General features: G+C 40.4%; 2 protein-coding genes across 3 annotated transcripts; one reads left to right on the top strand and one right to left on the bottom strand.

Annotated features, from left to right (window-relative positions):
- The first annotated feature begins 7,341 nt into the window (after positions 1-7,341).
- LOC121880439 (ctenidin-1-like) lies at positions 7,342-10,166 on the top strand. The gene is made up of 2 exons (XM_042387626.1): positions 7,342-7,444; positions 9,540-10,166. The coding sequence occupies exons 1-2, from the start codon at positions 7,430-7,432 to the stop codon at positions 10,164-10,166; spliced, it is 642 nt and encodes a 213-aa protein (XP_042243560.1). The 5' UTR covers positions 7,342-7,429.
- A 2,059-nt stretch (positions 10,167-12,225) lies between these two features.
- LOC121880460 lies at positions 12,226-13,484 on the bottom strand. Of its 2 annotated transcripts, XM_042387653.1 has the most exons (3): positions 12,960-13,484; positions 12,789-12,914; positions 12,226-12,301 (listed from the first exon to the last, which is right to left on the bottom strand). In XM_042387653.1, exons 1-3 carry the CDS (start codon positions 13,378-13,380, stop codon positions 12,291-12,293), a joined length of 558 nt encoding a protein of 185 aa, XP_042243587.1. In that variant the 5' UTR covers positions 13,381-13,484; the 3' UTR covers positions 12,226-12,290. The 2 variants fall into 2 exon arrangements, with proteins under 2 accessions (XP_042243587.1, XP_042243586.1); XM_042387652.1 differs by having other exon boundaries at positions 12,789-13,483.
- Between the last annotated feature and the right edge of the window lie 317 nt (positions 13,485-13,801).

The following is a 13,801-nucleotide window of genomic DNA, read 5'->3' as shown; positions in this document are numbered from 1 at the left end:
GATTTCTCTGAGGTAAATAATGTAACTGTAATTAACTCAGAGTTGATTTTTGTGGCATTTTTATCTTATTTATTAATGTTATGGTATTTTGGTGTGAATGTATACCAAGAAATGAATCAATGTTGAATTTTATTGGATTATTTGTGTATTTATAATGTAAATCAGAACAGGTTTCATTATTCATATGTGTTTTTAAAGCTTAATATTCCATCATTCCAAAAGTGTTAAATATATCTGACCAGTTTCCATTGTTCTCAAATGTTTAAAGCTTAATTCGTCGTTCTATAGGCGTTTTTAGGCTTAGATAATTGTTCATAAGTGTTTCAAAGCTTACTTCGTGTTTCTCAAAGGGTTAACATAAGAACAAAAGAATGGAGGAAACTGCAGCGGACCTATTGGCCCATACTGGGCAGTCCCATTTACACCCAACCCCTATTGCTCATATATCCATCCAACCTATGTTTGAAGCTATCCAGAGTATTAGAGTTAATGATCAAATGACAGTACAAGGGCTTAGCGATGATGAATGGACCTATTGTTTACACTGTATCAACTGAGACACTACAGATAACAATAGGGTGAAGCAACAGTAACTATAGTCGTTGTTTCCATCGAGTTTGACACAAGAGACAGCGATTGTGACACGGTCGTCGTTCTTGCTGTTATGGTGAATATTTTTGGTGATGATATTTGGAGTAGGATATTTTTAAACTCAGGTCTGATGCACAGTAGTGAGAAGTAGTGTTATATATTTGTGTATGAATATTGGGAAAGATTTTTCTTCCTCTTCGCAAACTCATCTCATCTCTTTCTCTCTCATAATTTCCTCATACTTAACTTAAGAACATAAGAATGGAGGAAACTGCAGCGGGCCTATTGGTCCATACTGGGCAGTCCCATTTATACCCAACCCCTATTGCTCATATAAACATCCAACCTATGTTTGTAGCTATCCAGCTTATTAGAGTTAATGATGACATTTGGTAACTTGTTCCATTCATCCACTACTCTGTTTCCAAACCAGTGTTTACCTATTTCGCGCCTAAATCTAAATTTGTCTAATTTAAAACCATTGTTACGAGTTCGCTCCTGGTTGGATAGTTTGAGTACCTTTGTAATGTCCCCTTTGTTTAGCCCTGACTTCCACTTATACACCTCTATCAGGTCGCCCCCCGCTCTACGTCTCTCGAGGGAGTGCAAATTAAGATGCTTTAACCTGTCTCTGTACTCAAGGTTCAGAATGCCCGGGATTAGTCTTGTCATTCTCCTCTGGATTCTTTCCAAGGATTCTATATCCATTCTGTAACACGGTGACCTGAACTGAACTGTGTAATCCAGGTGAGGTCTCACAAGTGCAAGATATAATCTTAAGATGACCTCGCTAGTCTTGTAACTAACACTCCTTTGTATGAACCCAAGTACTTTATTAGCCTTGTTACGAGCAAAAACACATCATTTACTTGGCTTAAGATTCCTACTTATCATTACTCCTAAATTTCTCTCGCAGTCGGATTTCACAATGGCATCATTGTTCATCCGGTATCTGGTTTCTCTGTTTACATCTCCTATACTGAGTACTTTACATTTGTCCATGTTGAATCTCATCTGCCATTTTTCAGACCATTCGAAAATTTTTTTGGATCTTCCTGTAGTTTTGCGGAGTCCTCGTCAGATTTAATTACACGTCCTATTTTAGTGTCATCAGCAAATTTGCTTATGTTGCTGTCTCTGCCGATATCTATGTCGTTTATACATATAATAAATAATAATGGTCCAAGTACTGAGCTTTGGGGAACTCCACTAGTGACGTTGCTCCAATGGGATTTAGTGCCGTTAATGCTCACTAGCTGTTTCCTGTCCTGTAACCACACCCTAATCCTTTTTAGAATATTACCTTTAATGCCATGTGCTTCTACCTTTCTTATTAGTCTTTCGTGGGGGACTCTGTCGATGGCTTTGCTAAACTCGAGATATACCACATCATAATGTGCCCCTCGTCCACCGATTCGAAAACTGATGAAAAGAATGTTAATAGATTAGTTAGACATGAACTAGAGGAAGAATTAGACAGGACAGCGTTCTTTCTTTTCATAAAATTTCGTTTGGCCCTAAGAAGTAAAGCCTTACAACGATTCCTAGAAGTAATGAAAGAGGTGTGGGTAATAGGAGAAGGAGATAGTTTCATAGCTTGATATGCCCTATCTCTCACCTTGCATGCAAGAGAGCAGGAGCGATCAAACCATGATTGTAAAGTGAAAGTTTTGGTAGAAGATGGGATAAATGCACTCATACCACCCTGTATAACCCCAGCAATGCTGTCAGCACATACCGAGGCGTCCTGAGTGGAAAAGCAACATGCATCCCAAGGAAAGTCGGTGAAGAATTCTCGCAAGGATTGCCAGCTTGCCCTCCGATAGTGCCATAGTTGACGTTTAGAGGGGGGTGGGGGAGGTGGTCGTGCCCAGTTTTATTTAATAGAAATAAGATTGTGATCAGAAGACCCTAAGGGGGCAGAATTTAAGGATGAATAGTGTGAGGGGTTAGAGGTAAAACAAAGATCAAGAATGTTAGCAAGTTGATCGTGTCGATCAGGAACACGTGTAAGGTGTTTGATTATTTGTTCCAGATAATTAAGTAGGGAAAAAGAGAGTGCCTCAGCTCCACCTGGGTCATCCCTTGGAGAGCCAAGCCACTCTCAGTGATGTACATTGAAATCCCCTCGGTAGAGGATCTCGGTGTTGGGGTGTGTATTAACTAAATTTACATCATAATTTCGAGATATTTATAAGAAATTTGTAAACAGAAAATATCCATGGGTGAGACTTGATCCTTGCAGCTGTTGTCTCTCTGGAACTGTCAGTTCATCTCCTATTTCACAGTGTGTTAACATATTAGTCTCTGTGATCATCAATATAGCGCATAACATTTATATAATTGAGTAATGTTCAATCAAACTAAAGTAGAAAGTTTCTTTACGTGCATTACTGAGAAAGCTGCCAGATTATTTTCCTTTTATAACTTGTTTCATAATGCAGTAACGTGCAGAGAGACCTGGGAATAGAGTGGGGAGAGTACTTCAAAAAAATCAGAATACTTTTAAAAATATCTGCTATTTTCACTGAATTGACCATGACGGCGATAAACACTTTACTAAATTAATAACAAGTACCTGCCAATAATGTTCTCTTCGAGGTCTCATAATATTAACCAAGTTATTTCTTAATTTGGTATGAAAGTAAGAGGGATCATTGCTCTAGGAAACGACGGAATAACACGAAATAGTTTGGTCTTGGTGGGTGTAGTGGTGGTGATTAGTTCGTGGGTGAGGGGTTTATACGCCGCTCCGTCACCTGTCTCTCTGTCACTTGCCTCACCGTCACCTGTCTCTCTGTTACTTGCCTCACCGTCACCTGTCTCTCTGTTGCCTCCTGCGTCACCTGTCTCTCTGTTACTTGCCTCACCGTCACCTGTCTCTGTTGCTTGCCTCCTGCGTCACCTGTCTCTCTGTTACTTGCACCGTCACCTGTCTCTCTGTGCCTACTCACCTGTCTCTCTGTTACGTCACCTGTCTCTCTGTTACTTGCCTCACCGTCACCTGTCTCTCCGTTACTTGCCCCCACCGTCACCTGTCTCTCTGTCCTTGCCTCACCGTCACCTGTCTCTCTGTTGCCTTGCCTCACCGTCACCTGTCTCTCTGTTACTTGCCTCACCGTCACCTGTCTCTTTGTTACTTGCTGTCACCTGTCTCTGTTTGCCTCACCGTCACCTGTCTCTGTTCTGCACCGTCACCTGTCTCTCTGTTGCTGCCTCACCGTCACCTACCTCTCCGTCACATGCCCCATCACACGTCACCCAGCCCAACTCTACCGTTACGCTCACACACACACACACACACACACACACACACACACACACACACACACACACACACACACACACACACACACACACACACACAACATTTAATCTTCAGTGTCTCAAATAAAAACACACAAAAAAACAGAAAACCGCAAAAATAAAGAATGAAAGAAGCATCACATCTTCATTGTCGTAAGATATGACGGTAATAAATATATATATATAGATAAAACTTACTGGCTGCTCTTACCTCTTCTTCATCTTCATCTTCCCTTCCTTTATGTAGTTGCTGTTTTTGTTCTTTCTCTTTTATCATCATTATCATTTTCCTTTTCTTCGTTTTCTTATTTCCTTTTAATTCTTATCGTTGTCTTCCTCTTCCTTCTTCTTCTTGAGTGTTATTCACCTTCAGTTTCCTTTCACTATCTGGTATTACAGTAGTTCAACGTCTCCTGCAGTACGACGCCTTCACTCCACGCACCATTGGGCACCTGAGTTGTGGTGTGAACGCCTGGTACTGGTGGTACTGGTGGGAAGGTGACTAATTCATGTGTGTCTGGTACTGTTGTTGTTGGTATAGACTTTATTTCCAGCGTACCAGTATATTATATTGCTTTTGGGGTAGAATGGTTTAAACTTTGAATTAATATGGGTCGAATCACATACAGACAGACAGACACACACACACACAGAAAAAAAACTCTAGAATTCGATTTTTTTTGTGACTTACATACAACGATTCTCTATAATTAGCTATCACGTTTTTCATCTCTCTATTTTAGTGAAGCTTTGTTTTCCCTTTCTCTCTCTCTTTCACTTTCTGTCATTATTAAACTCTCTTTCATATCTGACCTTTTCTTTAATTTGTTTTATTGTCCCGTTTCCTCTCTCTCTCTCTCTCTCTCTCTCTCTCTCTCTCTCTCTCTCTCTCTCTCTTGTTAAATTCCATTGTCTGTTAAAATGGTAATTAAGGCACGAGGTCTACTACCGTGACTGTGAAGAATGTGGACAGCGCCAAGCCTAAAAACACTAACAGAAGGGTGGTGGGAAAAAGCCTGAAGTCAATGTTATTATTTATCTATGTTGTTACGTACGAAATGACGGCCAGAGAGAAAAAAATTATCTGTCTAATAATTTATCGACCTGTCTGGTTTTTTTTTTTTTTGTTAGGCATCTTAACAGAATCGCTGAGTGAGTCTAATTGCAATGTATTCTGTGTTGCACATTGTCAGTAATTAAGTTCACTCTGCTGTTTCATATCACTTTGCTGAAGTAGCTTTTCGCAAACGACAATGAAATATGACTAATTTCACGATGTATGTTGCTACACAAATCCCTGACCTGACTGAAATAACGCGGAGCGGCACGTGGGATTGGTCCGCCTCACGTGCGACAGAATGATAGAGAGAAACGAGTTGCTTTAGTCAGCCATGCAAAACACAGTACGGCTCACGAAAGAAAACGGAGTCCAAATGAAACGCGTGACTAAGGAAAGTGCAGTATCAGCTGAGACACGTCGTGGCGGTCATTGGTGGAGATAATAAATCTGAGTCACAAATAATAAGCTACACCAGCAGGTTACTCGTGGAAGAGACACTGAAAAATGAATATGAACTTCGTCACCGAGAACCTAACAGTGAAATGTCCCTGGTTGAGGGTTCTGTTGAAGGAGCTGTAACACATTGAGGATTTCGAATTTAGTGTTCTGTGCCTGCTTGTCTGTCTCTCCTCCCTCACCACTATGACCTTGACCTGTAACCTTGACTATTTTCCTCATGTCCTCAAAAATTAGTTCATTACTGACCAACCTACCAGGCGTCACCATCAGCAGTATTATTAGTCAGTGGTCACAATCTCTCACCTTTGACAGACCATCACCAAAAATATTCCGTTTCTCTATTGATCAATACTTCATCTATTCTACAATCTTCATCAGAATCATTGAATTGAATCTCGTGGTTGTGGGAATGGATTTTACCTCTGTTCTACTCCCTACAAAACCAAAATAAAATATCCTTGTGACATTTGATCCACTTACTAATTTTCATCACAATACGTAACTATTTTTTTTTCATATATTTTACACATAGACGAACAAGCATACGTAACACACATACATAAAGTAAAACTTCTACAGAAATTTTCATCTATATTTCACTAAACAATTCAGTATTTTCTTTATCACTGAAATTATTTAAGTCTGAGGTTATGATTCAGTAAACGAGATGGAGGCGTCGTTTACCAATATATATTAATCTCTTCTCTACGGGAACTCCACTTTTTTTTTTATATATAAAGCTAATATCAGATAATTGTATTCAGCAGAGAAGGGACCCCGAACATAAGTTGTTAGTAGATTACCTCCCGTAGTAATTATGAGAGACTACTGGAGAATAAAAACTGTAGAAACAAAAGACGATTAAAAACCCGACTTCCATCAGTACAAGAGATGGGCTAAAAACACACTGGCGGCGAGACTCACGGACAAGATTATCTCATGGAGTTACCTGTGATGATAATGTCCACCTGACACCATCCTCGTAACATATACAGTGTCTCTCTCTCTCTCTCTCTCTCTCTCTCTCTCTCTCTCTCTCTCTCTCTCTCTCTCTCTCTCTCTCTCTCAAAAAGGAAATAACAAAACACACACATCTACTACCAACATTATATTAATTGTCAAGAAAATCAAACGAATCTGAGTTACTGATGAATCACATAATAATTCTAAGCTTCACATAAGGATACACACAAAAAAAACACCCACCACCAAACAATATCAAACAGAGGGTCAAAGGTCACCATACCAGGAGGCAGAGAGGTGACCTATAACGACCATTGATATTGTCAGTAATAATACACACTCGACCATAACAACGACGTGAGAAAACTGAAGCATATGTGGTGTGGAAAATTTACTAAAGGCTCAGTGTGACTGTTTATAGATCGGTATATTCATGGTGGATGTGATAATACTTTATTTTACATTTATTCTCATATTTTAGTAACTTGTTTTGAATATAAGTTTTATTATACAATATATTACAAAGCAGGGAAAATTATCTCACCATTTGTCAGGATTCGTTTTGGAACCTATTTCTTATAATAATGTTTACGCTACAGGTTTAACATTCTCTTGCATTTCTATATGTCTGGCCTTAGCTAGAATACCAGTTAGGATTCCTTCACACACCTCAAATATCGGTGATTCCTGGCCTCTCGTCTTCCTGTGCTTACTCTCTTACCTTATGCCTGTCTTTCATATAATCTCTCTCCCTGTATCGATAACCCTGCCCCTGCCTGTGTCATCCCGCCCCTGCCTGTGTCACCCTGCCCCTTCCCCTGCCCCTGTGTCACCCTCCCTGTGTCACCCTGCCGCTGCCTGTGTCACCCTACCCCTCACTGTGTCACCCCGCCCCTGCCTGTGTCACCCTGCCCCTCCCTGTGTCATAGACCACCGTCTCTGCGTGTCACCTTGGAGGAAGGAGTAGCATAGCGAGCGGTGTTGGCGGTATATAAACAGAGTGCCACCTGGACCAGCATCCAGTGCCTCTGTGGCGTCCCTCAAGGCAACATGACCTTCTCTCTGGTAAGTTTCCTCCTGCCATCACCGTCTCCCGCTGGCCGCTCATGACATATTAACAGTAACCAAGTTGTACCACACAGTTACCACTTTATTTATATTTATACCAAAGAGCTTAACCCAACAACCCAGGCCTATAGTTGAGTGGGACACACACAGCCTTTCCTAGACATGTTGGACACGAGACCTCACCCACACATATTGGACACTATACCTCCTCCACACATGTTGGACACTACCTCCTCCACACATGTTGGACACTATACCTCCTCCACACATGTTGGACACGAGACCTCACCCACACATATTGGACACTATACCTCCTCCACACATGTTGGACACTATACCTCCTCCACACATGTTGGACACTATACCTCCTCCACACATGTTGGACACTTGACCTCCCCCACACAATATGTCCAACACCTGACAACATTAATCTAAACATTGGTCAGGTGTTAGTGAGGTGGTGACGGAGTGAGGCAGTTGTCACTTGTTTAAATAAGAAATAAAACTGTGACTTTATTGAGTGTTGACAACAAGTGTATATAATAAAGACTATATAAGACTATGTGTAGTATATGACAGTATAAGACGATGTGTAGTATATGACAGTATAAGACTATGTGTAGTATATGACAGTATAAGACTATGTGTAGTATATGACAGTATAAGACTATGTTTAGTATATGGCAGTATAGGACTATGTGTAGTATATGACAGTATAAGACTATGTGTAGTATATGACAGTATAAGACTATGTGTAGTATATGACAGTATAAGACTATGTGTAGTATATGACAGTATAAGACTATGTGTAGTATATGACAGTATAAGACTATGTGTAGTATATGACAGTATAAGACTATGTGTAGTATATGACAGTATAAGACTATGTGTAGTATATGACAGTATAAGACTATGTGTAGTATATGACAGTATAAGACTATGTGTAGTATATGACAGTATAAGACTATGTGTAGTATATGACAGTATAAGACTATGTGTAGTATATGACAGTATAAGACTATGTGTAGTATATGACAGTATAAGACTATGTGTAGTATATGACAGTATAAGACTATGTGTAGTATATGACAGTATAAGACTATGTGTAGTATATGACAGTATAAGACTATGTGTAGTATATGACAGTATAAGACTATGTGTAGTATATGACAGTATAAGACTATGTGTAGTATATGACAGTATAAGACTATGTGTAGTATATGACAGTATAAGACTATGTGTAGTATATGACAGTATAAGACTATGTGTAGTATATGACAGTATAAGACTATGTGTAGTATATGACAGTATAAGACTAGTATATGACAGTGTAGTATATGACAGTATAAGACTATGTGTAGTATATGACAGTATAAGACTAGTATAGACAGTATAAGACTGTAGTATATGACAGCATAAGACAGTATATAAGACTATGTGTAGTATATGACAGTATAGGACTATGTGTAGTATATGACAGTATAAGACTATGTGTAGTATATGACAGTATAAGACTATGTGTAGTATATGACAGTATAAGACTATGTGTAGTATATGACAGTACAAGACTATGTGTAGTATATGACAGTATAAGACTATGTGTAGTATATGACAGTATAAGACTATGTTTAGTATATGACAGTATAAGACTATGTGTAGTATATGACAGTATAAGACTATGTGTAGTATATGACAGTATAAGACTATGTGTAGTATATGACAGTATAAGACTGTGTGTAGTATATGACAGTATAAGACTATGTGTAGTATATGACAGTATAAGACTATGTGTAGTATATGACAGTATAAGACTATGTGTAGTATATGACAGTATAAGACTATGTGTAGTATATGACAGTATAAGACTATGTGTAGTATATGACAGTATAAGACTATGTGTAGTATATGACAGTATAAGACTATGTGTAGTATATGACAGTATAAGACTATGTGTAGTATATGACAGTATAAGACTATGTGTAGTATATGACAGTATAAGACCAGGTGCAGGAAGATGATGTGATAATTTACCTGTTGATGGTCACCTGTGTTGTTCTACCTGAGTAATTAACCTCCTGCTTCCCTCCTACAGCGAGTGGCCCTCGTGGCCTTGCTGGTGATGCTGGTGGTGGCTCTGGTGGTGTCCGACCCTGAACCTGACTACGGCAAGAGCCATGGGGGCGGGTATGGCCATGGCGGTGGCGGCTACGGCAAGGGACATGGCGGTGGCGGCTACGGCAAGGGCCATGGCGGTGGCGGCTACGGCAAGGGCCATGGCGGTGGCGGCTACGGCAAGGGACATGGCGGTGGCGGCTACGGCAAGGGACATAGCGGTGGCGGCTATGGACATGGCGGTGGCGGCTACGGCAAGGGACATGGCGGTGGCGGATACGGCAAAGGGACATGGCAGGCGGCTATGGACATGGCGGTGGCGGCTGAAGGGACATGGCGGTGGCGGCTACGGCAGGGACATGGCGGAGGCGGCTATGGACATGGCGGTGGCGGCTACGGAAGGGACATGGCGGAGGCGGCTATGGACATGGCGGTGGCGGGTATGGGCATGGTGGAGGCGGCTATGGCAGGGACATGGCGGTGGCGGCTCTGGACATGGCGGAGGCGGCATGGACATGGCGGTGGCGTTGGGGACATGGTGGAAGCGGGTACGGCAGGGACATGGCGGTGGCGGCTATGGACATGGCGGTGGCGGTTATGGACATAGCGGTGGCGGCTATGGACATGGTGGAGCGGCTACGGCAAGGACATGGCGGTGGTGGCTATGGACATGGCGGTGGCGGCTATGGACATGGTGGAGGCGGCTACGGCAAGGGACATGGCGGATATGGTAAGGAATTTCACTGACAATCCGTATCAAAATAGTGTTATATATTTAGTATTGTTTTAGATATGTATTTATTGTTATATATATACTATAAGGCCACAGTATATATACAAATATATCAGTGATTTTGATAACAATTTTGGCTGAACATTAAAATAAGTTTGTTAATTTTTGGATAATATTCAAATCTAATTTACTTTATCGTGTGTTGTGTTGTGCATTTTTTAATATATATTTTTTTCTTCTTTTTCAGGTTATCATTAAATTTAAGACAAGATTTGTAAGATGTATATTTTTAAATAAACGTTTTGGTTAATTTTAGTCATCTTATTAACTAAACCTTTTATATTGTAACTGGAATAAACACATAAAAAGTCAGGTTATCACTAGCCGGCGGAGTAATTTGTAACACCTTCACTGATGTTCTTGAAATTTGGTGTTGTGTGTTGATCAGGTGATTTGGGAGTCAGTCCGTCGTACAAGATGGTAGAATGAGAACCACCAAACGCTACGTTGATGTGTCACTGTCCTGTAAGTGTTTTCCTTACCTCCCGTTCTGTGGCTCCCCGGACAAGATATGATAACCTACTGTACATCTTTCTTCAACGAATCAAAGCAACGTCACTTGAATGATCATGGTGGATATGAGATTTTATTATGTTAATGTTTTATAATATTCAGTGGTACAGTTCCTACACCCCCTGTGGTAACCCGTGTCTCCAAATAGCCAACCTATATGTGGCGTTGCCGTTTGGAGATTCGGGTTACCACAGGAGGTGTAGGAACACATTTCTGCCACGGTATCAGTATCTACAGGACCAGCATAAAATAGAACTGCCACACAAGTAAACAGAATGAAAAGGTTCCAAGTGAACAATGAAAACCTCTGTTGTGTCTGCAGTAAATGCTGTGTATTATAATCTCACAAAAATATAAACTCAACAACAATTCAGGTAATCAAAACTATGGACGTGGCATGCGTATAAAATTTACGTTCATTCACACATAACACCCAAGGGATTATCATCGTATGCAACAGCCAATTTCCATTAATAGTGTGAATTATTTATTATTCAGACAGATAGATAACTTAACCCATTTGGTAGTACAAATAGGGAAAATAACAGTAAATACCACAATGACAATTAAAATCTTTTAGGTTCATTACGTAATATATACAATAGTCTGCAATTAAATCAAGGAAAAAACTCACACAAAACATAACACAAACGATGGGGTTCTCAATACTGTAATACGTGGGATGTCATTTTGTTTGCTTGGCATATGAAGAACACGAGTTAGTACAGGGTTCTCATTTCCCGGCAAACTAGAGATATTTAAAAGAAGCAAACTTGTAGTACCGTGTGTCAAAAAATGAGTAAACGGATAAAGTGTGGGCTAACTTGTTATACTTGGACTGTCGGTCACATCTCTGTTACAGGAAGTGGAAGGGTGACACAGAGAGGGGCAGGGTGACACAGAAAGAAGCACAGTGAGACAGGGGGGGCAGGATGACACAGGGGAGGGGTAAGGTAACACAATGAAGGGCAGGGTGACATAGGCAGGGGTAAGGGTGACACATGCAGGGGTACGGTAACACAGGGAAGGACAGGGTGAGAGAGAGAGAGAGACCATCATATTATCTGTCCCTCTAACTATAAGAGAATACATCTTTCACATCTCTTAGTGATCATCATATTGTCGACGTGATTAACAGACTAAACTACAAGAACAAGCAAGTAACACAACCACTACGGTGACACTTAAACCGTTCTCACACGTATGACACATTAGCATCCTGTAGCTGGCCTTTGAGAAGTTACATTTAACAGATATCTTCGCTCTCTCTATCACGATATTCATACTGTACGTCTATCACATATTCCTATCACACACACACACACACACATACACACAGGTTGTAAAAAACACTCGGATATAAACAAGCAATACTTTATTTACACATATAACAACAATAACCACCACAAATATCTTAACTCCACCTTAGTTGTGACCTGAAAAATAATCCAAGACAATAATTAATGTTTTATCTTAACATACTGTACATTATAACACACTAATTTACCATACCAATATAATTTAATAATAATTTTACTAATTTTTCCACACACACACATATACTACACTAAAATACGTTCATTATTTTATACACATACACTTCTATATATCAGTAAATATATTTTTATGTATGGTGGTCTCAGAATATCATCAATATAGCCATTATTTATGATATTTAAGTGTCTATGTATTTACTGTAATGTTTTCGATGCTATATTCTAATGTCTGTCTGTCTGTCTGTCTGTTACGCGTTTCTTGTATCATAATTCAAGATTATGTTATAAAGACTCCGAGACTACCAGAAAGTGAAACACCTGATACTTTCCTTAATAATATAACTATTCTTTAGATCAGGTTAGGTTAGGTTAGGTTAGGTTAGTGTTTAGGACATAATATAGGTCAAATTATATTACAGATTCTTACCAGAGTTGCTATTAACAGCATAACTACTGTCTGCATGTCCACTCTCAGTATGTTCACTGTTGGCGTGTCCACTTTCAGCGTATCCAGTATTAGCGTATCCAGTATTAGCGTATCCAGTATTAGCGTGTCCACTCTCAGTATGTCCACTGTTGGCGTGTCCACTTTCAGCGTATCCAGTATTAGCGTGTCCACTATCACCATATCCAACAGTAGTGCTGACTTGCCCTCCATCATTGATACTGTCTCTTTTGACTCTCATGTCCACCACCATATCCATCACTGCTATAACCTCCATGTCCACCACCGTAGCCGCCATATCCACCACTGCTGTAGCCGCCGTGTCCACCACCGTAGCCGCCATATCCACCACTTGTGTATCCGCCGTGTCCACCACCGTAGCCACCATATCCACTGCTATATCCACCACTGCTGTATCCACCATGTCCACCGCTATAGCCGCCATGTCCACCACCGTAGCCGCCATATCCACCACCGTAGCCGCCATATCCACCTCCACAATCACAATATCCTTTGCCATGTCCTTTGCCATAGCCGCCTCCATAGTCATCACCATAGCCGCCTCCATAGTCATCACCCTTAAAGAATGTTGGTCGTGGTTCTCCTTCAACTAGCACCACCATCACCACCACCAACACGCCCGCTTAGGGAGTCTCTGTAGGGGAGATAAATGCTAGGAAATGCTAGTTACACTTACCACAAACTAGCATTACCCTATTGAAGCTAGTTATACCTCTTACACCTTTTAAGTTAAGATTATAATTAATTGGGGCATTGTGAGGTGAACTAATTAGTGCACTGTGGTGTTACTAGTTAGTGCACTGTGGTGTTAATAGTTAGTGCACTGTGGTGTTACTAATTAGTGCACTGTGGTGTTACTAGTTAGTACACTGTGTTTGTTAACTAGTTAGGACACATTAACTATTTATAAAATATTCACATTTTTTCTTCTTCAGGTTTCCAAATTAAAAATCAAAGTTAGTAAATGATTATAC

This window comes from Homarus americanus, unplaced genomic scaffold (genome assembly GCF_018991925.1).
Source record: "Homarus americanus isolate GMGI-L3 unplaced genomic scaffold, GMGI_Hamer_2.0 scaffold39541, whole genome shotgun sequence".
Taxonomy (NCBI): Eukaryota; Metazoa; Arthropoda; class Malacostraca; order Decapoda; family Nephropidae; genus Homarus; species Homarus americanus.
The sequence above is the reverse complement of the archived record's forward strand: the minus strand, read 5'-3'. Positions and strand labels throughout refer to the sequence as shown.